Raw genomic sequence first — 27,607 nt, 5'->3', positions numbered from 1 at the left:
AAATGTATTTGGCTAAGGTGTATGTAAACTTCCAACTTCAACTGTATGTGATTAACTTCCCTCGATTCAGTTCTTGATTTTGTCATAATTCAAAGCTAGGTTAAAAATAAATAGCATCATCAACAACGAAGCCTTATTTCACTAGATGTACAATATAATAAGATTAATACAAAAGCTTTATGTACAGCCCTCTGAAGTATCACAGTGAGTAATATACAGTCTAACCCTGATCTAGTAGACCGACAAATACTGGAGGACATATTGCTAGGCTAGCTAAAATATTGTCTGATTAAATAAGAACACCAATGAAATCTAAGAGTTCTTCCCAATCGCTTCTCATTGGTTAATGTATTTAAAACAATTAAAAATATACACAACTCTAATGTCGGGTGTACTTGTACGCCCAATTTTTCAGTTTTTGATTTGTTAAAAAAGTTTGAAATATCCAATAAATGTCGTTCCACTTCATGATTGTGTCCCACTTGTTGTTGATTCTTCACAAAAAAATACAGTTTTATATCTTTATGTTTGAAGCCTGAAATGTGGCAAAAGGTCGCAAAGTTCATGGGGGCCGAATACTTTCGCAAGGCACTGTACCCCACAAGACATGCCACCAAAGGTCTCTTCACAGTCCTCAAGTCAAAAACAGACAATGGGAGGCGTACAGTACTACGTAGAGCCATGGCTACATGGAACTCTATTCCACATCAGATAACTGATGCAAGTAGTAGAATCACATTTAAAAAACAGATAAGAATACACCTTACAGAACAGTGGGGCCTGTGAAGAGACACACACACAGGCACAGACACACATAAACATGATAAGACAAGCACTCTACACACACGTACACATGGATTTTGTATTGTAAATATGTGGTAGTAGAGTAGTGGCCTGAGGGAACACACTTAATGTTTTGTGAAAAGTGTTATGAAATGTAGTGTCATGTAATATTGCAAATTGTGTATATATCTGCCTTGATGTTGCTGGACCCCAGGAAGAGTAGCTTCTGCCTTGGCAATGGGGATCCTTAATAAATACAAATACACTTTGCAAAGGGTGGCTACTTTGAAGAATCTCAAATATAAAATATAGTTTGATTTGTTTAACACTTTTTTGGTTACTACATGATTCCACATGTGTTATTTTATAGTTTTGATGTTTTCACTATTATTCTACATTGTAGAAAATAGTAAAAAAGAAATAAAAACCCTTTAAAACAGATTGAGCTGTGATCAACATCTCTCTATATCTCCATCTCTCTCTCTCTCTCTAACACACGCACACACACACATACGATCCATCCTCCCAACAAAGGGTTTATCACAACAACCCCAAAAAATGATATTTTAGCCCCATAAGACAGTTATATATTTCTTTATTAACTGTTGCACACGCTTCACAGTTATAATATATCTATATCTATTTACAATACATAATATTCACTCAGAGGTTTGGGCATATTCTTTTTCATGATTGATTACATCACAGATTTTATTTTGAGATAAAATGGATAGGTGTGCAGTACACTTCTCAGGAGCAAATTTGTTCTTGGTCATATTTCATGACATTTGAGATCTTAGTCCTCAAGTGGTTTACAAAAATACACAACAAGCACAAACGATGAAATAATTGTCCTCTCCCAAATGTTCAACGTCATTCATAGTCCTGTACATGTACACATCAACCCACACACGTGCCACTTCTTTATTCAATGAACAATACACAAAAAGGCCAGAATGAAAGTCATGTTAAAGACAGACCTACCACAGTGGAGGGCGATGTGATAGTGTACTAGATTAGTGTGACTGTAAAATTACTTGCAATATTTGATAGATAGGTGAGAGGATGAGAGGAGAATAGAAAACATTGAAACCCCAAGAGCAGCAACTCATTTTATTCTTTGGTTCAGCTGTGAGACAATCAGAAACATCCATTGTATTTTGACATACTGCATTTCTTAATGACAAACTAGTCTGAAAAGGCACAATGACGCCATAAGTCAAGGAATAACGACAGCAGAAGTTACAGGCCTATAAATGAAATAGAGAAACAAGGAGCCCACCTACTCTGAGGGTCTTGATCAGCAGGTTAAAATATTAACAGAGTTGATATGGTCCAGTAGGCCCTTTTCACAGCAACCAGTCAGTTGCCTAAATTGGTTTAACGTAGCTCGTTCTAATGCAGCTCCTTACATTGATACTGGAGTATAGGTCTACTTGCTTTGGAGTTATTCATTATTATGCTACATGGTCAATGACTTGGTGCCAGGTTTTTTAACACTAAGATGAATGATACGATGTGTATGTTACAGTATATTGCATAGCCTTACATGTATGTTGATTTCATAGTCCTTTTATGATGTCACTATTTAATTCCCTAAACGTACAAACTCACAGGGGCATACCAACACATTGTCCTATGGAAAAAAAGACAATAGACATATAACTGTACCTATTATATCAATAATATCATTATATACTTAATCCACAGGCGGTCGGTGGCACCTTAATTGGGGAGGACGGGCTGAAAAGTCATCAATGGAATGGTATCGGACACATCAAACACGTTTTCCATGTGTTTGATACCATTCCATTCCAGCCATATGAGCCGTCCTCCCCTCAGCAGACTCCTGTGACTTAATACTAAACAAACCTTTGTCTTTTATGTAAATACATTAATCTGAAAATTCCCTCTGTAACCACTGGAGGGAGATATTCTACTAGTATAGTCCTGTTACTGATGCAGTGTCTACTGAGCGCTCAGTACATCCTGGTCTCCACTTAAGGCTTGCAGGGTTGGGGAGTAACTGATTACACGCAGTCCAATTACACATTTTTTTTAACCTGTAATCAGCTACCAGCAAAAATATTGTAATCCAATTACAGATACTTTTGAAAAACTAGATGATTACTTCTTGGATTACTTTAAATTCAGAAAGGATGTTTGTGAATATGTAAATTACACATTTCTGTTTTCTCAATGACATTCAATTCAAAATTGAAAAAAGGTGCAAGTTTAAGTTTGTTCCACCTGAGCGAGTCGGTCTACAAGTCAGAGACCACTATGATGACACACCAAATGCGTTTGATGGATACTTTTGGTCTTCTTCTAATGCCTCTTAATGGGAAGCAGATTGCGTTACTGAGTTTGGGTAATCCAAAAGTTACGTTATTGATTACAAATTTGGACCAGTAACTAGTAACTGTAACAGATTACAATGAGAAAGTAACTTACCCAACCCTGAAGGATAGCACTAACTGTACTAATCCATAGTCCATGTATGATTGTACAAAGTTTTATACCACAAGACAAAAAGTTAAATATGACTCATTCAGTTGTGAAAACGAGTTGCTAGTCTACTTAGGAACCTACGTGCCATGAGAGGACCACAAGTATTTGGTTAGTCGGTTAGTCCTAAAGATTTATTAAAACAACATTGCAATTTCATGAATAGAACATTTATTCATAAGTAGACCTATTATTTTTAAATGGGATCACCAGCAAAAACAACCACAGCAATAAAAAACAACACTAAACAATAATAATCATGTAATAATGCCAAACATATCCATCATGATTGTTAGTCTAAAACCTTAAAAAGTTTGGTCCTCCATTGCACTGCTTCACAGAAACGTCTGTCAGGTCAGTTGTCACCAAGGTGTTTTGTTCACCCAGCAACATGTGCTTCCTGTAGAACTTAAGTCAGAAAAACTCCCCTAGGCTGGAGGGCCTCTCAGTCACCATAACAACCCAGCTGATTGAGTCTCTAGGTGCAGAGAGACACAGTATTGTGTTTAGAAGACTCTTGATACTGTTAGCGCTGGGCAGAGAATAAATAGAGATGCCGGTTGCAACAGGTGTAGGGCTGCTACTGCAGTTACCTGCGAGGGGGCTGACACCTTGGACACAAACAAGATAGATGACACATTAAAATGTTGGGCATTATTACTGTACATGGAAGTAGAAGGGGTAATGTGTGGTCGATGGATGGATTTATTTCTTATTTTTCCAGACATCAGTACTCACCTGTCACAATCTTTCACTCTCTGTCTCTCCTTTCTTTTTCTTCCTCTTCCTCTTTGTCTCCTCCTGCAGAAAGACATCAGCAATATGAGCTCAACTAAATCACATCAAATCAAATTTTATTGGTCACATGCACATGGTTAGCAGGTGTTATTGCGAGTGTAGCGAAATGCTTGTATCCACTGTTATAGAGACAGCAAGATTTCTGTCCCACTCTCAAACTTTACAATGGATATTATGACAATTGCTATGCTCACCTTTCACTTTTCACCACAGCCTTCCTGATTCTGAGAATGAAATATGAACAACACAGATTCATTATATAAAACTCAGTCATATCATTTCACATAAGATCCTATTACAATGCAACTGATTTACATGACCAAAATGATTATTACCAAAGCAGGAAGTCTTTTTGTCTCTTACCTACATTCACATGTCTGGTGCTCCACAAAAGACATCTCAACGTATTCTTGACCCTGTTCCCCTGGCTTGATTTTCAACAACTGAGAATTAAGACAAATTGTTGAACATGTTGCGGGCGGAAAAGTTAAAAAGTATATATATATGTTTTGTTCTGGCATGCAAATATAATACACTGATGATCTCACAACATGGCAGCCATCCTCAGAAGGGACGGGCCCTATTACCTGCATGGAGACATTAGAGGTCTGAGTAGGATGGCACTCCAGATTCTCATCGCCACAGCAACCAGCGCAGCGCACCAGGGGCACACAGGAGGGACTATAGATGTGCTCCACCTCCCCGGGGTACTCCTGGACCACCTCCACCAGCTTCTCTATGGTCCGGCAGAAACTACGACCCCACACCTCCTGGAACATTAACACTGGGGGAGAGGAGAGAGAGAGGACAGAGGAGAGATGGTGAGACAGTTGTCCATCACAGGTCATATGAATAGAGGTGATAAGCTCATAAAGCCATTGTACAGAGTCCTGGATGCCCCAACCCCATCCACGCCTGCCTCCTGGCAGCTCCACAGCCAGATGGATCTGGACCAGAGAAGAGATGGCTGGTGCTGAACCTGCACGTAGAGGGGATTACCAGTTTCAACACTCTTCAGGCGGGACAGACGCACACATGCACAATTACAGTGTGCCTCATTAGCCCGGTCTCATATAACACTGTGCAATTCAACGAGCAGAGTTTTCACACCAACTGGCTGAGTTATGTGTGTGTGTTTTCAGCTTCCTTTATATTTCCCTGTCTGCTTTACAGTTTTTTTTGCCATACACTCTACTCACTGTCTATGTTATTGCAACCACTAGGGCAAAAACAGAGCCATCTTCAGATCGTTTAAAATAGATTCAGGACGCTCATCAAATTTTGCTGCTGAAACAAAAAAAATTTTTAAATGTCATATGCCTGGTGTGTATCCTGTTATCATTTTTAAGAAAAATTGTTTGTGTAATACAAGCTTTCCTGTGGGAGCATATGTGTGAAAGTGTCCCCATAGCATCGTCAGGAAAGAAAAACAGGGTCCAACTCTGCCAGAACAAACAGAGAGGAAAGAGAAAACAAACGGTGGAAAAATGTCTATGAACAGAACCTGCCTGGAGAAGAGCTGAGCTGCCCCCCAGGCACATCTGGGATTTGGCTGACCCTGGGGTCACCGCATGGAGCCCGGCACCACAACAGCTGTTTATAAAAGCAGACAGGCCAGGGAGGGGTGAAGGAGATGTGGTGAGGAGGTGGGGAGAGAGACGGGGTTATGGTAGCGTCATACAGCTCTAAAGGCCCATCATTGGTCTAACCATAACTTCCCCACACTTCTCTGTCAGTATCTTGTCTTGATTTTTCCCTGCTGTTTTTCTCTATCCTCCTAACAGACTATTAGTGCAAAGATTTACAGTATAGTGGGGGAGAGAGGGCGTGAGGAAGCGTGTGAAAGGGGTGTCCCCAGTACCTCATTCATCAGCCCCTGCATTACTCCTTCTGACAGCTGGGGGAACACAGTGACCTTGGGTAATCCTTAGCTGCTTGTCCTCACTTACCCCCTCAACCCTGAACTCTCAAACCTCAGAGCTGATTATGTGACCTGACTTCCTCCACCGTAATCAAGGTGCATTTCTTAACGCCGTTCAACAATACCTATAAGTACACTGCTAATAGATGAATCGATTCGGATTCAGGGGTTTGAGAGAAGACAAGCCACAGAGAGTGCTGTGGTACTTTGTGTCTTTCAGCATTGACATCTCTCACTGTACTAAATGGCTACGCAGCAAGGGAAGACGTTGCTTTGAAATATATGCTCACCAATTATCTTATTTGTGTAGTACAAATGCAGAGAAAATTCTTACCTCCAGTTGTGCTGTTTGAGCTGGATGAGGGCGTAATCTGTAAAACAAAACAGACAACGATTTAAGGGTTTTAAAAAAGCACCTGGACACTATAATTTATTTCACAAATAAAACCTTCCAGCCATCACAGACAATATATAGGGACTTGGAAGATCTACCAGAAGCTACACATAAACATTATGCTTGTCTTTGATAGTTACAGTTCTGGAAAGTGTTTCATACAGTAACTCCCCAATGTATTGGCCTGACTGTACTGCAGTACTGTTATGTCCTCTAGTGGTTAAGATTGGAAATACAAGGAGACGGGGACAGCTTGCAGATGGAGCAGCTTTTTCATGATTCCTTCAATGGGAAACTCTGTTAGGCAAGAACCAGATCCAGTCTCTTATACAGCACATCCAACTGTTCAAGTTAAAAACTTGTTTCCTGTGGTGTAAGATTCAGCTCTCTATTTATTTTCCCATTGGCGGCTTCCCCCTGTCTTCATTTTTCCCATCATCCAATGATAAACAGTATGCATTTCTCATAGGGTTGCAATAACACAAAACCTCTGGGTGACTCCATCTTATGAGCTCAGGAAGAGAAATCTCCATTTGGTCAAATATCCACCAGCAGGACCACTGGACAGACAGGCGACCAACAACCTGCTTCCTCAATTTGTCATCTACACCAGTGTTAAGTTTCACAGGCTGGTTGTCTGTGATGAGTACCTGATGACAATGATTTTTGATACACTGTCTGAGTATCCACCCAACTACTGTGTGTGTTGCAATGCTGGTCCAACAGTTACCATAGCCTACAATGGAGGAAAAAATGGCACACAAGCAAAAAGACATACGTGTTGGATGGAATAATGCCATGAGGTCTGTTTTTGACACAAACTGATCATCACAGAAATGCCTTCCTTCCTGTTGTGGACCAGAATAAGTCAGATAGTGAGGATAGTAGCTGTCAGGGGTTTGCTGCCATCAGTCAAATATGTCCAAACAATGTGAAGGAAGAGGAAAGCCTGTCCAGCTTTCATAATGATAATCCATCTGTTATCGTGACAGCAGATGCCTGACACGCACACTTCCACCTATGTGTCTCTTAGTTTCCTGTGGCAGCCAGGCCTGAGCTGTAGGTGAAGAGGTGGAGGGTTCAGGATCTCTGCTCAACATCAGGAGACATTAGAGATACAGTATAAGAGATATTACAAAGTCACAAGCAGGGAGCACAGAAACCACAGAAACCCTCAAACCTGGTAGTTCTCCCAGTATCTCCTGATATTCTGCACACAACCACCGGGGAACACCTGGTTGTTACTGATCCTTGGGTTAACCACTTTCCCCCAACATAGGCTCGTGGGTAGACCCCCTGTGGGCCTGTGGGTAGGCCCGTGGATAGCCCCCCTGTGGGCCCGTGGGTAGGCCCTTGGGTAGCCTCCCTATAGGCCCTTGGGTAGCCTCCTGTTGAACCTGTGGGTAGGCTTGTGGGTAGTCCCCCTGTGGGCCCTTGGGTAGCCTCCCTATAAGCCCTTGGGTAGCCTCCTGTTGAACCCGTGTGTAGGCTTGTGGGTAGTCCCCCTGTGGGTCCATGGGTAGGCCTCCTGTAGGACTGTGGGTCTGCAAGTGGGTGGCTTTTGTGTGTTGTCTGTCAAACTGCTGCACAACTCTCCTCTATGAAGGGTTACATCTAACATCAGTTAACCTCTTGAAACTCTGGGGCCGCTATTTCATTTTTGGATGAAAAACGTTCCCGTTTTAAACAAGATATTTTGTCACAAAAAGATGCTCGACTATGCATATAATTGATAGCTTTGGAAAGAAAACACTCTGAAGTTTCCAGAACTGCAAAGCTATTGAGTGAGTGCCCCAGAACAGGAGCTACAGGCAAAACCAAGATGAAACTGCAACCAGGAAATGAGCAGGATTTTTGAGGCTCTGTTTTCCATTGTCTCCTTATATGGCTGTGAATGCGACAGGAATGAGCCTGCCCTATCTATCGTTTCCCCAAGGTGTCTGCAGCATTGTGACGTATTTGCAGGCATATCATTGGAAGATTGACCATAAGAGACTACATTTTCCAGGTGTCCGCCCGGTGTCCTCCGTCGAAATTGGTGCGTCATTTTCAGCTGCTGGTATTTTTCCATGGGATTCTGAGACGAAAGCAGGCTTCCATGAACGGCATATCAATGAAGAGATATGTGAAAAAACACCTTGAGGATTGATTCTAAACAACGTTTGCCATGTTTTGGTCGATATTATGGAGTTAATTTGGAAAAAGTTTGACGTTTTGGTGACTGAATTTTCGGTTCGTTTCGGTAGCCAAATGTGATGTACAAAACGGAGCGATTTCTCCTACACAAAGGAAAAACTGAACATTTGCTATGTAACTGAGAGTCTCCTCATTGAAAACATCCAAAGTTCTTCAAAGGTAAATGATTTTATTTATTTGGTTATCTGGTTTTTGTGAAAATGTTGCGTGCTAAATGCTATGCAAAATGCTAAGCTAGCTTGCAATACTCTTACACAAATGCTTGATTTGCTATGGTTCAAAAGCATATTTTGAAAATCTGAGATGACAGTGTTGTTAAGAAAAGGCTAAGCTTGAGAGCAGGCATATTATTTTCATTTCATTTGCGATTTTCAGAAATCGTTAACGTTGCATTATGCTAATGAGCCTGAGGCTGTATTCACGATCCCGGATACGGGATGGGTAGTATCAAGAGGTTTTAACCACAGAGTTCACCAGCATTATTGTTAAGTAATTTCCCACTCAGTTGGGCATTGATTAATGTCTTTATACCCTGTCCACCAAATGCCAAGGTCATTCTATAAATCCTTTCCCAGAGTTAATTGGCATATGATTTGGGCCTTTCTTTTGCTTGGGTTTTCATGTGGTTTGGGAGGGGTTCCACTCCACCACTTCACAAGGGCTTTTTGGCCCAGGGCTGGCTTGCCTTTTGGTGTGTGGTGGGGCTGGGAGGATTTGCTGTGGATTTTCCGAGCCTGGGGTAAGCCTTGAGTCTGGACACAATAAGGCAGCCTCTTGGCAGGCGCAGATTTAGAGATTTGGAGGCCGCAGGCACAGGGGCCTCAAGAGGGGTCTCCAAATAAAAATTGATTACCTTTTAATGTGCCATGAACACAACCAGTCATCATATTTTCATCGAATTGTCAAGCAAATCACTTCAAAAAGTAGGTTACCTTCATCTATAATAATTTCAGCATCCGAACAGTGACCTGTGTACCCGCCAACTTTCCTTCAATTTGTAAGTTGCTGAAACTATCTCACCAGAGAAAGCATCTGAGCCAGCGAAACATCGGCCCTTTTGTCTTACCATACTGTATGAGGGCCATGTATCTGATGTCTTACCATACTGTATGAGGGCCATGTATCTGATGTCTTACCATACTGTATGTGGGCCATGTATCTGATGTCTTACCATACTCTATGTGGGCCATGTATCTGATGTCTTACCATACTGTATGAGGGCCATGTATCTGATGTCTTACCATACTGTATGTGGGCCATGTATCTGATGTCTTACCATACTGTATGAGGGCCATGTATCTGATGTCTTACCATACTGTATGAGGGCCATGTATCTGATGTCTTACCATACTGTATGTGGGCCATGTATCTGATGTCTTACCATACTGTATGAGGGCCATGTATCTGATGTCTTACCATACTGTATGAGGGCCATGTATCTGATATCTTACCATACTGTATGAGGGCCATGTATCTGATATCTTACCATACTGTATGAGGGCCATGTATCTGATGTCTTACCATACTGTATGTGGGCCATGTATCTGATGTCTTACCATACTGTATGAGGGCCATGTATCTGATGTCTTACCATACTGTATGAGGGCCATGTAGCTGATGTCTTACCATACTGTATGAGGGCCATGTATCTGATGTCTTACCATACTGTAGGAGGGCCATGTATCTGATGTCTTACCATACTGTAGGAGGGCCATATATCTGATGTCTTACCATACTGTAGGAGGGCCGTGGGATGGATAAAACATTCAATTTGGCCTTACTGCTATTAGCCCATAGAATTGCATTGAATAACAGATTCATACATGGAGTCAAAAGCGTAATCAAAAGGACATTTGTTTTGAAGTGTTCTATATCTGAGATATAAGAAAGCTGAGAAAAAAATAAAAAAGTGGAAATACCTGTATAACCTTTACATGGAAACGCCCTATTCACTTCCCAAAAGGAATTTGTCACGGTACCGGGTGACCTTCAGACAGTCCCGTGACACGAGCGTCATAGAGCACCATCGTGTTTGTGAGAGTCTCATCGTTCCATAGAGGGGGTCATCATATTAGTGTGTAGCACAAACCGTTTGGACGCTATGTACGCCCAGCTCATGAGGCCCCATTCTTTTACTTTTACATGTGTGTGTTGTTGTGAATTGTGATATACTACTGCACTGTTGGAGCTAGGAACACAAGCATTTCACTACACCCGCAATAACATCTGTTAAATATGTCTATGTGACCAATAAAATGTGATTATGTGAGGCCTGATGCAATTGCATATTCTGCTTTATGGTAAGTCCACCAGTGCTTCTCAGCACCATCTGTGGCTGTGAGCAGGAGCGCAAGCTGCCCACAAATGTTTGGCAGATTAGCAGGGCTGCATGAGGATCCTCACGTAGCAACTCCTTACTTCGTGTGTGTGTGTCTGAGGATGTGAGAAGAGTTTGGGAGATGATTCAGGTTTAAAAAAATACTGGCCCTTGTCAGATTGCAAAGTTACTTAGTATAAACTGGGAAACTGTTCTTAGTCTTGTCTCACTCTGGGATTACCACAGCTTCTAAATATCTACTGTGTGTCTCATTCCCACAGCTTGTCTGAGGCATATAAATTGACCCCCCTGGCGTAGTGTTACACGGAGTGAAAAAGGGGAACCCAAGAGCAGACAGGGATGAAGTAACCAATGTATTTATTGGAGGGCTGAGTATTTGTAGAGGTCTTGATTATGGAACAAGTTGCAACTGGTGGGGATCTGCTCTGACTCCAGCACACCTGTCTCCACCCACACAGACAGAGAGACAGCAGTAGAGAGCATTGCAGGAGTATATGTGACAGTACTCGACCAGGCTTATCTGGGTGTGAGGAATAGAAATCCCGTAAGAGGCAGGGGTCCAGAATGTGATGGCGGGGCACCCAGCAGCGGTCCTCAGGCCTGTATCCCTCCCAGTCCACCAAGTACTGCTAGCCACAACCTTGACGGTGCACGTTCAGAAGTCGCCGGACAGTATAGGCAGGATGGTCATAGATGAGCTGCTGCAGGAAGAGACAGGGGACTGGAGCAGATAGGTATAATCAGCAATGCATTGAATGTAGGATGTAGAAGAGAGGGTGGGAGTTTCAGGCGCACCACCAAGGGGTTGATGACATAGTCAATTTCAAAGGGACCAATGAAGCGGGGGGGGAGTTTTCGATGCCACCTGGACAGAGGGAACCGCAACCTCTTGGGCGGGGAACAAGGGGGGTTGTAACCCAGAGCACACACGAAGGGTGCCATACCTGATGAGGCATTGGTGAGGGTGTTGTGGGACTATATAACCCAGGGTAGCTGAGCGCTCCAAGAGGAAGGGTTAACCTGTTGATGCTCTGGGGGCGCTATTTCATTTTTGGATGAAAAACGTTCCCGTTTTAAACAAGATATTTTGTCACAAAAAGATGCTCGACTATGCATATAATTGATAGCTTTCGAAAGAAAACACTCTGACGTGTCCAGAACTACCAAGATATTTTCTGTGCGTGCCCTAGAACGTGAGCTTCAGGCAAAACCAAGATGAGACGGCATCCAGGAAATGAGCAGGATTTTTGAGGCTCTGTTTTCCATTGTCTCCTTATTTGGCTGTGAATGCGAGAGGAATGAGCCTGCCCTTTCTGTCGTTTCCCCAAGGTGTCTGCAGCATTGTGACGTATTTGTAGGCAGATCATTGGAAGATTGACCATAAGAGACCACATTTACCAGGTGTCCGCCCGGTGTCCTGCGCCGAAATTGGTGCGCAAAAGTCACCTGCCAGTATTTTTCCATGGGATACAGAGAGGAAAGCAAGCTTCCACGAACTGCATATCAATGAAGAGATATGTGAAAAAACACCTTGAGGATTGATTCCAAACAACGTTTGCCATGTTTCGGTCGATATTATGTAGTTAATCCGGAAAAAGTTTTACGTTGTAGGTGACTGAATTTTCGGTTCGTTTCGGTAGCCAGACGCAATGTAGAAAACGGAACGATTTCTCCTACACACAGACGCTTTCAGGAAAAACTGCGCATTTGGTATGTAACTGAGAGTCTCCTCATTGAAAACATCAGAAGCTCTTCAAAGGTAAATGATTTTATTTATTTGGTTATCTGGTTTTTGTGAAAATGTTGCGTGCTAAATGCTACTCAAAATGCTATGCTAGCTTTGCATACTCTTACACAAATTAGTCAATTTCTATGGTTCAAAAGCATATTTTGAAAATCTGAGATGACAGTGTTGTTAAGAAAAGGCTAAGCTTGAGAGCAGACGCATTATTTTCATTTTATTTGCGATTTTCAGAAATCGTTAACGTTGCATTATGCTAATGAGCCTGAGGCTTTAGTCACGATCCCGGATGGGGAGTTTCAAGAAGTTAACAGAGGTCACGCAGCGTAGGGCAGTCTCCATCTCCTGGTTGGCCCGTTCGGTCTGGCCGTTGGTCTGGGGGTGATATCCAGAAGACAGACATTGATACCAAGAGCTGAAATGAAGGAACTCCCGGACATCTCTCTCCATGGTGGGCCACCAATGCGCTGACGCAGGAAGGCGAGGGTCCAGTTCATTCATACCAGAGGCGCCACCAAAGCGGGGTGAGCCAGAGGTGGAGCGGGGTCTACGTCCCGCACCAGAGCCGCCACCGCGGATAGATGCCCACCTGGAGCCTCCCCTATAGATTCAGGTTGTTGTTTTTTTTGGGGGGGGGGGGGTTACTGTCATGCCCTGACCTTAGAGAGACGTTTTATTTCTCTATTTTGTTAGGTCAGGGTGTAATGTGGGGTGGGCATTCTATGTTTTGTAGTTCTTTGTTCTGGCCGGGCATGGTTCTCAATCAGGGACAGCTGTCTATTGTTGTCTCTGATTGGGAACCATACTTAGGCAGCCCTTTTTCCCCACCTGTCGTTGTGGGTAGTTAACTTTGTTTGTGGCACTTAGCCCTGTAAGCTTCACGGTTGTTCAGTTTGTTTCTTGTTTTATTGGTGACATTTTGAAATTAAAAGGAAAATGTACGCTCACCACGCTGCACCTTGGTCTTCTTCCTTCAATGACCGTGACATTCTGGCTGTGTTGTCGGTGATGAACTGGCGAGAGAGGGCATCAGGCTTGGTATTCTTCGAACCGAGGCGATAAGTGAGTGTGAAATTGAATCTACTGAAAAACAAGGCCCACCTGGCTTGCCGTGAGTTCAGACATTTGGCGGTCTGGATGTAGGACAGGTTTTAATGGTCAGTCCACACAATGAAGGGGGTTACAGAGCCCTCCAGCCAGTGATGCCATTCCTCCAGAGCCAGCTTAACTGCCAGAAGTTCCCGGTTTCCGATGTAAAAATGTCTCTCTGCAGGTGAAAGCTTACGGGAAAATAATGCACAGGTTTTCTGATCAGAGGGGGAACATTGAGACAGAACAGCACCTACCCTGGTGTCAGAGGCGTCCACCTCCACGATGAACTGGAGTTCTGGGTTGGGCTGAGTAAAGACCAGAGCGGAGGTGAAGCGATGCTTGAGTTCTAGGAAAGCTGCCTCTGCCTCAGGAGTACAGTGGAACGGAGTGGAGGTGGATGTGAGAGTGGTAAGAGGTGCTGCTAGACGGTTGTAGTTGCGGATGAAACGTCTGTAAAAATGTGCAAACCCCAGGAAATGCTGTAGCTGCTTCAGGTTGGTGGGCGCAGGCCACTGACTGCCATGAGCTTGGCGGCGTCCATATGTAACTGTCTGTGCAATAATATAACTCAGGAAAAACACTGTGGCAGCATGGAACTCACATTTTTCAGCTTTACAAAAAGCTTATTCACCAACAGCCATTGAAGAACATGTTGCTGGTAAGCCTCAGGGTCCTTGGAAAAAAAATCAGGATGTCATCTAAATAGACAAAAACTAAGCATCCAATCACATCCCTCAGCACGTCATTGACTAAGTTCTGGAAAACAGCAGGGGCGTTAGTAAGACCCAGTGGTGTGGTGCAGTCTTCCAACCATCCCCCTCTCTTATGCGGACAAGGTGGTAGGCATTCCGGAGGTCGAGTTTGGTAAACACCGTGGCACTATGAAGGGGGGCAAAAGCAGAGCTGATGAGTGGCAAGGGGTACTTGTTCTTAACAGTGATATTATTCAGCCCACGGAAGTCTATGCACGGCCTCAGTGACCCATCCTTCTTCACAAAGAAAAACCCAGCACCCATCGGGGAGGAAGATGGCTTGATAAGTCCTGCATCCAGAGAATCCTGGATGTACCTCTCCATAGCCTTTTGCGCAGGACAAGAGAGGTTAAGCAACTGGCTACTGGAGAGAGGAGCTCCAGGCTGGAGGTCAGTGGCACAGTTGTACAGCTGATGAGGAGGCAGCGACAGGGTGTGGTGCTTGCTGAACACAGGAGCTAGATCGTGATACTCGGGAGGAACTGATGACAGGTCCGGAGGTTCTGGAATGAACTGTGGCACAGACAAGGCAGGGGGAAGGGCAGAATGTAAACAATTATTGTGACAAAATGTACTCCAAGTGGTTACCTTTCCGGCGGTCCAGTCAATATGTGGGTTGTGTAGCTTTAACCATGGATGGCCAAGAACCAGGGGCGATTAAGGACAGTTGATTATGTGGAAACTGATCTTTTCCTGGTGTTTTCCAGGGAGATGCAGGATGACAGGGATGGTTTTCTCACAGACACAGGCGAGGAGCTTTCCATTGAGAGCGTTGACATCGAGAGGCGAAGCGAGTGGAACAGTGTCCAGGCCCAACGGGTAACAACACCTCGGTCCAGGAAGCTCTCGTTGGCGCCCGAATCAATGAGGGCAGATATAGGAAAAGCCCGGCTCTGCCACACAAGGTTGCCTTCAAGCAGGGGTCTGGGGGGGAAGATGGGCAGGCGATTTGGCTCAACAGTATGTCCCCCACTACTTCCGAGCCCCCTCTTTTGCTGGATGCAGGGAACAAGTGGAGACAAAGTGACGAACCTGGCCACAGTATAGGCAGCTCCTAGCGCCAATTCGTCATTGCCTCTCCTCTGGAGAGAGACAGGCCTGGCCGAGCTGCATGGGTTCAGGATCTGGATGAGCCTGGGGCAGTTGGAGAAGGAGGGAAAGGCACTGAAGCAGATGTTATGGGACATGCAACCCTACCTACCCTCTCCCTCCGACGCTCATGGAGACGGTTGTCGATATGGATAGCGAGAGAGATGAGTTCATCAAGTCCATCAGGCTCATCCCTGGACAAAAACTCACCCTTGAGGGTCTCTGAGAGACCAGAGAGTAGTAGAGTGGGGAATCCAGGAGTAGCAGGATGACGAGACTTGGGATAGGAGACAATCGGCTCGAAACACAGACTGACTGAGCAGAGATTACGATCTGGCGGCGTGGAAGTGGCAGGGCTGAGTGTTTGTAGAGGTCTTGATTATGGAACAGGTTGCAGCTGGTGGGGATCTGCTCTGATTCCAGCACACCTGTCTCCACCCACACAATCACACACACAGAGAGAGAGAGAGAGAGAGAGAGAGAGAGAGAGGGAGAGGGAGATAGTAAAGGGGGATTGGCGGGAGGTCAAGAAGTCACAGGATGAGCAGTAGAGGGCGTTGCAGGAGCAGAATAAGACCATAGCCTACATTTTATGTGCTATAGTAATAGGTATTGAATAGCTGACCTGTCCCATAGGGCTATCAGAAGAGAATTCTATATCAATTTCATGGGGATTTTAGAAGCAGTAGGCCTAATACAGCACTCATGTGCTGCACTTCCACCTAAGACTTACCCAGCACCAGTGGGTCGCCAGTGTTTTATGTTAATGTAAGCTCTAGTGTTTTTATGTTTTCATCAGGAGTGTGACACTAAAGACTTGGGGCGAACCGAATCAACAATATCTGCATCATCAAGACAGTTATTTTGTGAGGTGTTGAAGTTCACAATTAGCCATTGTTATGTAAATGACAGCTGAAAAGTACCAGTGGCCTGGCTTTACCCCCAAGTGAGAGCAAGTCCGCCGGAGCCATGGCCCAGTGAGACACGTACATGGAAACAGAAAAGTCAGAATATTTTGCGTAAAACACTGGGGTAAATCTCAGATGGAAATTTGCCAATCGAGTCGGTCAATGGGCTGGATGCTGGAGGGGGTCTGTCTGTCTGTCAATGGGCTGGTGTTGAGCCAGAGGGCTCCCAGAGAAAGGCCATTCTCACTGTCTGATTACATGCTGAAGGTGTAGCAGGGTTCAAGCTCCTACAGTCCATCTCAGCCCTTCTATGCCTTGCCCTGTATTTGCTGGAGAGGTTTGCATGGTAATCTCTTCACATCCGTTTATCAAGTGCTGAGTGCTACTGTACTCTATACTAAACTGCTCCCTCTGACAGGACACTGGTGCACCTCACTGTAAGGGGTATCTGTAACTGCTAATGTAATGTGTCTGGAAACTTAGGTTTCTCTTAGGTATTGTTAAGAACAGGCCTTATACCCAACTTTAGAGTACACACAAATACTTTGAAATGATTCACTCTCTCTCCTGCATCTGATTCACCCTCCCTCCTGCGTTATGAAACAACTCTGGCTGCTGTGTGTTTCCTCCCTCCCTGGGTCAGACATGAGGGCCTGCCTGAGCTGCACTCTCCGTGCCCTGTGCTGGTGCTGCATGCTCTATACACTACGTAACTCTTCTCTGTCCTGACTCCCACACAGCTGAGATGTGTCATCGTTAACCTCCTCTCTCTTCAAGCCGTCTGTGGGAGGCAGGGAGGAAGTTTAAGGAGCAAAAATAAAATGAAATGGAGACTAAACAAAAATTGTCATTTAGGACTTTTTGGATGTGAGTCTCAGATGAGATGCGGAGATGCCCTGTTAGTTTATTGCAATGACTGTACTGATAATTACAACCACATGAATCACAACAATTTGGTACATAATGACTGAACTACAGACAAACACTACTTATTTTGATTCCTTGCACTGAGAGGTCCAGGAATTAATGGGAGACTTTGGCAATAACTATGACATTTGAAAAATGAAAAGATGAAAAGTCCCATGAAATGGGATAATATTGTTCAGGAACAGCCCTGTGTATAACCTCTTATGAGCCCTGCAAGAAGTTTTGCCAAATCAAATCACATTCCTGTTCATAACACACATCAAAGACTTAATAGCATAGCAGCAGGTCCAAATAGACAAGACCTCTTCCTCCCCTCAGAGGGGTTGTAATGGTGGAGGTTACACTGAACTTGATTACATTGTCTGTCTGTCTCATCTCCTGTTGGACTGTCAACCTGTTACAGTACAGTGTGAGCTGGCCAGACATCACAGGACAGAGGAGCCAGATTTAGAAACGAGAAAGAGATAGTATAGTAACAGGCCCGCTTGGGACAATAAGGCCATCTTCCCCCATGTTAGACTTGATAGGGGATTGAAAGCAAAAATGGCAGTTGATATTCAACAGACACACACCAGACCCAAAATATCACAGTGATAGTGTGTCTCATTACAGTGTAGAAAAGACACAGGACAGAAGGGATCATATTCCTTCTATGTCTTTCACCTAAGCTTTTTCAAGGAAAGGGACAGGGAAGGGGGAAAGGCCAGGCACAAATCTGTGGCAATGCCATTGTGGGTTGACAGGCCTTGGATGTGTTTCAGGTCAGTGAGTGTAGGGGTCAGGGGGACTAGGGAAAATCCAGCCAACATCCCACCCCCACCTCAGGACCCCAATCCAGTGGAGCACAGGAGCTACCCTCCTGGGGTGCCCTGGCCCAAAACACAGGGGCCACTGGACCACTGGAACGGTGTCATGTTGTAGGTCTCCTGCTGAATGGTGAGCCTGCCTCTAAACTTGAGACCACACTAGCAAAGCAAGAGACAGATAAACAAAACAATTGACTAATACTTCCCTTATTAACCGGGTATTTCCTCTTAAACATTGGATTCCACAAATCCATGACTATAAAATGAAATACGAGGCTCATCAATGAGTCGGTGTAAGGCCGTATCCATCGCCACTGGCTGAAAGGGAGAGTAGCACTCTGTTTTGTATACATTAGGTGAACAGCCCCAATGACAGCAGCCCCCCTGTGGGTCTGACACTATCCAGCTGTAGCTCTAGGATGGTCAGATCATAACTCCATGATCAGAGAGCATTCCCCAAACCCCACTAAATCAACACCGACTGAACACACATGGAAATATCTCAGCATATTCAGGATGCATTTTAGGATACAGGTGAAATTTAAACATTGTAAGATCATTAAAAAAACTGGAGACAAAAAATCTAGTCATTAAAGAGTAGTGCTTCTTGGGCTTGTCATAACGGAAAAGATACGTGTATTAATGGAGGAGAGAGAGAGCAGCTGGTTTATGGTGTATTTTAGGAACATAAGCATCCAGTTACAGATGTAGGATCTTCATTTGATCACTCTTTTATTGATGAGATTTTTCCTGCTATGCAGGAAATGCAAACTTGTAGTGTGTTCAAGATTTAAAAAGTCTTCTAAAGTTTGTAATTTCCTCTTTCCAAACTTGAACGTAAAATGTATCAACCCGTACAAAAATGATGCATATCCACATAATTAACATTTCCTGTTGCTGCTGGATTCTTTTCTGCTGTGGCAAACTGGCTCAAATTAAGATCCTACATCTGTAGGGAGAATCCTAAAACCCTACTGTATGTTTTGCTAATGGGTTTGTGATGTATTAATTTGATGAAGGGTGGGATTACTGTCTGGAAGAACACTGCTCTGAAAACCAAAAGCTTTAAAATGGAATTTACCAGTAGTACAGTACTTTACTCTGTGCAACCTACAAGACACTTAGCTCTATAGGTACAAGGTAGGATCTTAATTTGATCACCCTGTTGCAGGAGGGAGGTTTTGCAAAGTATTTGAGGTTTATAGAGGCTTCCGAAGTTTGTAATTTCCATTTTGAAGTTTCAGACTTGAGTTTCCCTTGAAAAATGTATCAACCACTAGAAAATTGTCCATTAATTATATAATAATAATATAATTCACATTTCCTGTTGCTGCAGGATTGTTTTTCTTGCTGTAGCATACTGGCTAACATTAAGATCCTACATCTGTAAATGCCTATTTAAATGTGTTAAATGCTGTAAAGGCCTATTTAAACGTATTAAATGATGTTTTAGAGCTCATTTCCCCCATACATTCCATATTTACGCTAGAACACACACACACACACACACACACACACACACACACACACACACACACACACACACACACACACACACACACACACACACACACACACACACACACACACACACACACATCTTCAGATAAGGCTGACCAGCGGTAATTGTGGTCCTTATTACAGTAAATGGTGTACACCCTGTGTAAACCATAGTAAATTACAACCAGATGGGAGATTAAAGTCTGGTGAGGGGACTGCTGCCCTGAGCACCACTGCTCCCCCCCCCCCCCTCTCCCGCTCCTACGGGGGAAGGAGAAATCCATATTTCCTGATTGTGATTGCACTTCTCCCCTGGGACGAGTATTTATAACTAAAGAGGAGTAAAGGGGGGCTCTTTGCCACTATAACAACGTAGCAACTACAACAGCCATGACAGCCAGCAGCTCCCTGCCATTGCATGTCCAAACAGTCTGGCATGCTCATTCACTTAGTCTGGATCACATGAGCTCACATGAGGAGGGAGTTAGAGTAAGGTGGAATTGATCTGCGTGTGTGTGTGTGCATGCCTGCGTGCATGATTTTGAGTTTGTGATCCTAGAGAGAGTTGTCTGCTGTGTAATCTGAAGTCTCAGGTGTTTACTTTGTGGCCTGGCTGTGTCGGCTACCACAGTGCCAGTGTATAAATGGCTGCATCTCTTCAGTATCGCCCGGGGTAATTGGCTGTATGTGACACAGTTGGTCAGACTCAAGTATTGTTTTGCTCCGAGTGTTGATGTAAAGGAAACACCTGTACAGAATAATCTCGTCACTCACTCACTCACTCACTCACTCACTCACTCACTCACTCACTCACTCACTCACTCACTCACTCACTCACACTAACAGCACCGGGCACTGGAGGCCATGCTTTCCCCTGTGCTCCAGCTCAGGGACGCTCGGGAAATGAATCAACTGTGAAAAGTTATGATAAAGACCTTCCCCAAATCAGAGGATTGCACTCTCTCACAGAGTCAAATGAGGTAAACAAGGAGGAAAATGATCATCTAACACAAACCCTCTTCTTGGAATGGAGACAGTGGAACCGTCTTGCACCCGTTCCTTCATCATAGAGGCTTTTAATGCACAGATAATCCACTATAGAGGAGAACATTATGAAATTGACGTGAAATTCTTACTTCCTCACCCACATCCAACCATCCTCATAGAGAATCTGTTATAAGGAAAGCAACATCATTGAGACCATTCCCATGGTTTTGTTAGCAGGTGTTGAAAACTGTCTTACTGTCAGGGCAGCGGGCCGATTGGAGTGCAGTCATTGGCCCTTAGTGTGAATGCAGCTAGTGCAGACAGGATGTCAGTGCTGGTACACACACAGCGCTGCTGTTGTTATTTTACACTCACCACAGTCAGTACCCTCCATCTCTGTGCCCAGGGCAGTAAGTGCTAATAATGCATACAACAGGAAAGACAGAGCAGGAAATATATGGAATGTGAGCTACACAACTGGTAGATGGCAAACATGGGGAATGTGTACCTTATGAAAGAGGGGGTTGATGACTGGATGATCATCAGACAGTGAGACAGCCAGGCCACCACTGTTCAAAAGGGAAACCCACCCGGACTGTATTGAGATAACCCATCTACAACTCTGACTGGCTCAAATAAATGGATCGCTGACAAAAGTACACACTTAAACATATGCACACACAGAGAAGCACAGACAGACACACATTCATTCACACCAGCACCTGTGACAGGTTTTCTTCCGTCCCTCTCCTTGCCCCAACCTGGGCTTGAACCAGGCATGCTCTGAACACATCAACAATGGTCCTCCACGAAGCATCATTAATGATCAAAAAAAAAAAATTACTACAAGGTCTCAGATCGAGTGACATCACCGATTGAACGCTACTAGCAAGTACTGCTAACTAGCTAGCCATTTCATACCGTTTACACATTCAAGCACGGCACAAGTTCCTTTTTAAGGTGTGCCTTTGTTCATATGAAAGGAGCAGGATGAGTAATCGGCCCAGGTTTGTAAACACTTCTCTTCATGGCCCAGTCAGCCCGAACTCTCATATTGGACAGGAGTCACAGTGACAGTCATAAAAAAAACTTTGTCAACAGTGGCAGCCACGACACTGACGAGAAACCATCATCATCAATTAAGAGTGTATATTTCAGAGAGGAGAAACTCTCCAGCCTGAAAGAGCCAGAGCAGGAGAGGGACATTTATACATGGTCTCCCCAACCACATGGCCAATGTTTGCTTTTCCATTTTAGTTGGCCTGCCTGAAGAATGGTTTACTGTGGGCCCAGCAGGGTAGATACCTACATCCTAGACCTCCTCTTCACATAAGCAGAATGACTCTGTCCACTCAGTGTATCCTAGCTAACCCTATTGAGGATGACCTCAAACAGCACACTGTGTCCAAAGCATAAGCACTTTGTTTAAGTTTCGGTACCTTGTTTAAGCTTGCTCAAATAGGCCATTACCCAGAGTCCATCCAGACATGGTACTCAAGTGACACGTCACATTCAGTAAGATTGAATGTTTCTGGTTAGATGAAGACGTGCAAAAAGACACATTATGATCTGATTGCTATCCTCAGAGCTTAAAGCAGGGAGTTCCCTTGAAATGCTGCATATGATGAATTCATCATGAAGTGTGTGGGATGGGGAAGAAGGAGAAAATCCTGATAATCCTCCTTTGGCTACTGTGTGAGACGTCTTGGAAATCATTTATTGCTGCATGTCAAAGCAGCATATCACGACTCCTAAAAGGGTAAGTAAAATGCCTTATCTTGGAATAACTGCAGGAAGATGGTTTTACACTCATCTGACAATTTTGCGGTAATCTGGAAACATAAACTGGACCAACACTACAGCACTGTGGATAAACACTCAGGATTTACCCGGCAGTCCCTATAACAGCATTGACTGTATTCAGCATTAGCAGGGCAGAGGTTTAACAGAAGCATTCCAGCCAGGCCCTCTCCCAGAAAAGCACTGTTTTAATGTAGTACAATATAGCAAGGTGACATTGAGAAGTGAGATACAGTATACACTGAACAAAAATATAAACGCAACATAATGAATCATACGGAAACATGAGGTGATGGTGGCAGATGAATGGCACGACAATGGGCCTCAGGATCTCGTCACGCTATCTCTTCGCATTCAAATTGCCATAGATAAAATCCAATTGTGTTTGTTGTCCAGAGCTTATGCCTGCCCAAAACATAACCCCACCTCCACCATGGGGCACTCTGTTCACTATGTTGACATCAGCAAACTATTCACCCACACGACACCATACACGTGGTCTGCGGTTGTGAGGCCAGTTGGACGTACTGCCAAATTCTCTAAAACGCTGTTTGAGGCGGCTTATGGTAGAGAAATTAACATTCAATCCTCTGGCAACAGCTCTGGTGGATATTTCTGCGGTCAGCATGCCAATTCCACGCTCCCTCAAAACTTTAGATATCTGTGGCATTGTGCTGTGTGACAAAACTGCACCTTTTAGAGTGGCCTTTAATTGTCCCCAGCATAAGGTACACCAGTGTAATGATCATGCTGTTTAATCGGCTTCTTGATATGCCACTTCTGACAGGTGGATGGATTATCTTGGCAAAGTATAAATGCTCATTAACAGGGATGTAAACAAATTTGTTCGCAAAATTTGAGAGAAATAATATTTTTGAGCGTATGGAACATTTCTGGGAACTTTTATTTCAGCTCATGAAACATGGGACCAATACCTTACATGTTGCATTTATATATGTTTTCAGTGTTTATTCTAAAGGCTTCCTTTACTGTATGTTGTATCTCATGGTTGTGTAGTTTACATTCCCCATCTGTTTCCAAACTGGGGACAGTTTAACCTGATACGTGTTAAGAGAGCTGGATTTTCTCACCCCTCATGTTTTGACTAAGCAGGCTGACCATGTGGATTAGTATTTATGATGTGGCGGTCCCTGTCTTTGCCCCTGTCCCTGCCTCTCCGTAAGCCCCTGCCTCTCATCTGCCCCTGCCTCTGCCTCTCCGGTGCCCCTGTCCCTGCCTCTCCGTAAGCCCCTGCCTCTCATCTGCCCCTGCCTCTGCCTCTCCGGTGCACCTGCCCCTGCCTCTCTTCTGCCCCTGCCTCTTCTGCCCCTGCCTCTCCTCTGCCTGTGCCCCTGCCTCTCTTCTGCCTCTGCCTTTCCCCTGCCTCTCCTCTGCCCCTGCCCCTGCCTCTGCCTTTCCTCTGCTTGTGCCCCTGCCTCTCTTCTGCCTCTGCCTTTCCTCTGCCCCTGTCTCTCCTCTGCCCCTGCCTCTGCCTCTCCGGTGCACCTGCCTCTGTCTCTCTTCTGCCCCTCCCTCTCTTCTGCCTCTGCCTCTCCTCTGCCTCTGCCTCTCCTCTGCCCCTGCCTCTGCCTCTCCGGTGCACCTGCCTCTCCGGTGCACCTGCCTCTGCCTCTCTTCTGCCACTGCCTCTGCCTCTCCTCTGCTTGTGCCCCTGCCTCTCTTCTGCCTCTGCCTTTCCTCTGCCCCTGTCTCTCCTCTGCCTCTCCTCTGCCCCTGCCTCTCCTCTGCCCCTGCCTCTCTTCTTGCCTCCCAGACTCCCACTCTCCTATCGACTCCTGTTACTGTAGTAGCCAGCCAGCCAGTCTCTCCCTCTGAGTTCTGACCCAGGGCTCTGTTCTGCATGGAAAACCCAGAGGGACGTGCAGCTCTGGTCGCCCCATGCTTCAAGCGCAGCTGAGTGCAATGAAACTCAAGTCTCCTCATTCACACAACGCCTGCTGGCACAGGGCAGCCACTGCAGTGCCATTCAGGCCAATAGGCAGAGTCAGTCTATGAACAGTGAGACAATGGTTGTGAATGGGCCCTGGGAGGCGACCTGCTCTGCATTAAACATGAGAGGCCAGTGTAGACAGAGCCAGCAATTGCTCACCTTAAGAGGAAGAGAGAGACTGAATGGGTTCTCTGATGCAGGAACACGTATGCCAATGTCCGGTGGCACGTCCACCTAGAAGTGTTATTGCAGCATGGCACAAGACTTTGAATGGGGCCTCACTATCAGTTCCGGGAAAATGTATTGCCATACATTTTGGGACTAAGGCTAAAGTCGGGCATCGCCAAGGCAGAAAACACAGACCAGCATTGTGATAATAAGTATACTGTATAGTCACAGAAGACACACACGATCATTATTGTGCATTCTCCGGTTATCAAGCTGAGAGGAAAGATGGAGAGACAATTACAGCTTGTAGCAGGTGAGGTGAAAAGTGCAGAGAGGTGAATTTCTTGTTACTGCACTTTCATGCCATTTTGACCAGAGTGACATTGCCAAGTCTCTAAACATCTAACAGAAATAACAGGCTCTGATACCCATACCTCCCCTGCCTTCCTGGATGTGGACATTTGAAGACAATGGTTTTCTTTTCTAACTCTGAAATTGGCAGATGAAATTAATTAGGCTGAGGGACAGAGAGAGTGGTCAGAGGCAGGCAGAGTTTCATCTGAACCGTCCATAAAGAAATCAGTGAACATACTGAAGATATCCATTACTGCATATCATTCATAAAGTTTTTCAATTAGCCTGGAACCCCTGTGAAAACCTCTAATGTCTGAGGCAGAGAGGGATGCAGTTTGTCACGTTCCACCTCATGACTCAACTGTTTCAGCATGGCACGCGTTCAAAAAGGGATCATAGTATCAAGACACAATGAGCCATCACACATAGTGGTCTGAAAGGCTTCTGCTGAGTCTGTTACAAAGAAATGTTCGTCAAGTTCATAGATAGGCTAATCTGATATGTCAATACCAGCGTAATAAAAACATATATATAGATATTATTAATATTATCCTGTTAATAATGTGAAAAACTATAATCATAATTGTCATTATAATCATACAATTAATAATTTATTAGGCCTATCCTCATATATTTGGGCCAATTATGTCCCGCATTGATATATCGCAATAAACTGGATAGCCTGGGCTATGAATCGTATCTTGAATAAAAATTTAAATGATTATAACATTTGTATTGAGTTCTGTATAGCATATTGAAGCATAACATACCTGAGCAGGTGAAAGCTGAAGTTGGAACGTCACCGCAATCTGGATGACAAACGAAGCAAAGGGTTTCATTTCGTGTTTCTTGTCAGAAGGCCAGATGATGAAGTTTTACAATGCAAGCGAAATCCACCAAAGTGCAGATAAACCGCGTAGATATTCTGGTAATAACCCTCCAGTCCAGAGAAGAAATAGCAGAGGAGACACTTCTCGTTCGTTCCTTCTTCAATAATCGTGAGGCAATGAGCGCGTCGTCATGCGGGATAAGTGTAACTGACGAGTTGACCAGGCTACAGAAAAATGCTCTCAGAAAGTAGATTGATATGCATTTGTGTAATCAAATATGCAAAAACAAAAAACAAATGGACACAAAAAATACAGTAATATTGTTGCCTTTTTAAAGTAGCTTACAAAAACAAAATATATGTTAAGCAGAACTGTCTACCAAATCAGCAAGTCCAACAATCTATAAATATCTTTCCAAAAGTTGCAATTATATATACATTCAAAAAGTGCACGCTGAGCCAGCTGTCACACTTTGTAACCTGGTCAATTTGAACGGTCTTCTTGCTCTGTTCATTTCCTGGTAAAGTGACATGCTATTAATTGCCTCTCACTGCCTCTCAACATGTTGCCCATTGAAATCCCCTCCCCTCCAGTTTCCCTCCATCTCCCTCTAGCCTTGATACACTCCTCCTTCTCTCCTCCTTGGAAATACTTAATAGAACTCGTGGAGGTACAGTATATGTTGTTTTCTTATAGGGTAGAGTTTTCCATTCATAGCCCCAACTTCTTGATAATTGTATGAAACCTTTGACATTTGTTGGACAGTTCAGGCTCTTCTCAACCATATATCACTGTTTAGGAAGACTAAAATGGTCCCTAATTGTCAGGCTGTTAGGATGTAGACATTACAAATTTGCCAACATACAGAATGAGTGTCACATTTTCATTAGAAAGGACACTATGTTCTTTGTCACTGTCAAATTATATATCCTCTTCGATCTCCCCACCCCAACCCACTCCATAGTCTGATTTCATGGAGACTGATTAGTCCCACAATGCAACAAAAAAAGAAATAGTGTACCACCAAGGCAGCTTTTGTGAGAGTATGTTATTGTTGATATTGCACAGTTGATCCATTTTCTGCCTCTTGGGTATGAGAATCCTGGTACTTCTGTGAGATACAGAAGGTTCTTGTCTCCAACCATGACATCCTCTGGCTGAGAAAGTACTCAGGATGTACAGAGTCATTGGAGCAAAGCAAACATGTATATTCCCTTTTAACAGGAACATGTAATACCCTTCTCCATGGGTTCAGGATCCAGGATGCATGGAGATTTTCTCTTTTAGAGAGATGGGCTTTTATATTTAGTTGGGTCTGGGAGAGAGAGATTCCTTGACTGTTGACACAAAGAGTTAATCTTCTGTATGGGACTCCTGTGTTTGCAGTAGCACAGGAATGCAAGGATTCTTCACTTGTCTTCCACACATTCCTCCAGCAGTGCTGAATGATTCCACCGCTGTCCGCTATTGTACAGACCACACTTAGGATGATGGTGTTTGTAAACATTTTCGACACTCTGAGGAGACCCAGCAATCCCACCCTACCACCACCTACATGCCCACCCCAGCTCAACGGACCATGGGTCAGTGCAAATGGACATGGATGATAAACAACCCCTCCTCAACGAATGCCATAGAATTACAACACAGATGTATATAATCATGTTCACCCTAAGGACCACCACGAGCCACTCCTGTTTGGGCCGTCAGATTCTTTCTTCATAGCAATATTCATCTTTATATCTAGTCATCCAAATATCCTCA

General features: G+C 44.2%; 1 protein-coding gene across 1 annotated transcript; it reads right to left on the bottom strand.

Moving 5' to 3' along the window:
• Nucleotides 1–1,881: 1,881 nt before the first annotated feature.
• LOC135508192 (placenta growth factor-like) lies at nt 1,882–26,391 on the bottom strand. Its single transcript, XM_064928218.1, has 7 exons — nt 25,784–26,391; nt 6,345–6,381; nt 4,677–4,873; nt 4,453–4,532; nt 4,284–4,313; nt 4,030–4,092; nt 1,882–3,902 (listed from the first exon to the last, which is right to left on the bottom strand). Exons 1-7 carry the CDS (start codon nt 25,850–25,852, stop codon nt 3,881–3,883), a joined length of 498 nt encoding a protein of 165 aa, XP_064784290.1. The 5' UTR covers nt 25,853–26,391; the 3' UTR covers nt 1,882–3,880.
• Between the last annotated feature and the right edge of the window lie 1,216 nt (nt 26,392–27,607).

The sequence above is a fragment of the Oncorhynchus masou genome, chromosome 21 (assembly GCF_036934945.1).
Source record: "Oncorhynchus masou masou isolate Uvic2021 chromosome 21, UVic_Omas_1.1, whole genome shotgun sequence".
NCBI lineage: Eukaryota > Metazoa > Chordata > Actinopteri > Salmoniformes > Salmonidae > Oncorhynchus > Oncorhynchus masou.
The sequence above is the reverse complement of the archived record's forward strand: the minus strand, read 5'-3'. Positions and strand labels throughout refer to the sequence as shown.

Bases quoted from the DNA above. Each gene is read 5' to 3' on its own strand.
- LOC135508192 (XM_064928218.1), bottom strand. From the start codon at position 25,852: ATGAAACCCTTTGCTTCGTTTGTCATCCAGATTGCGGTGACGTTCCAA. The intron at 4,314-4,452 runs GTAAGAGACAAA...TTTCATTCTCAG, and splicing joins CACCAGACATGTGAATGTAG to AATCAGGAAGGCTGTGGTGA. The intron at 4,093-4,283 runs GTGAGCATAGCA...GTCTTTCTGCAG, and splicing joins GCTGTGGTGAAAAGTGAAAG to GAGGAGACAAAGAGGAAGAG.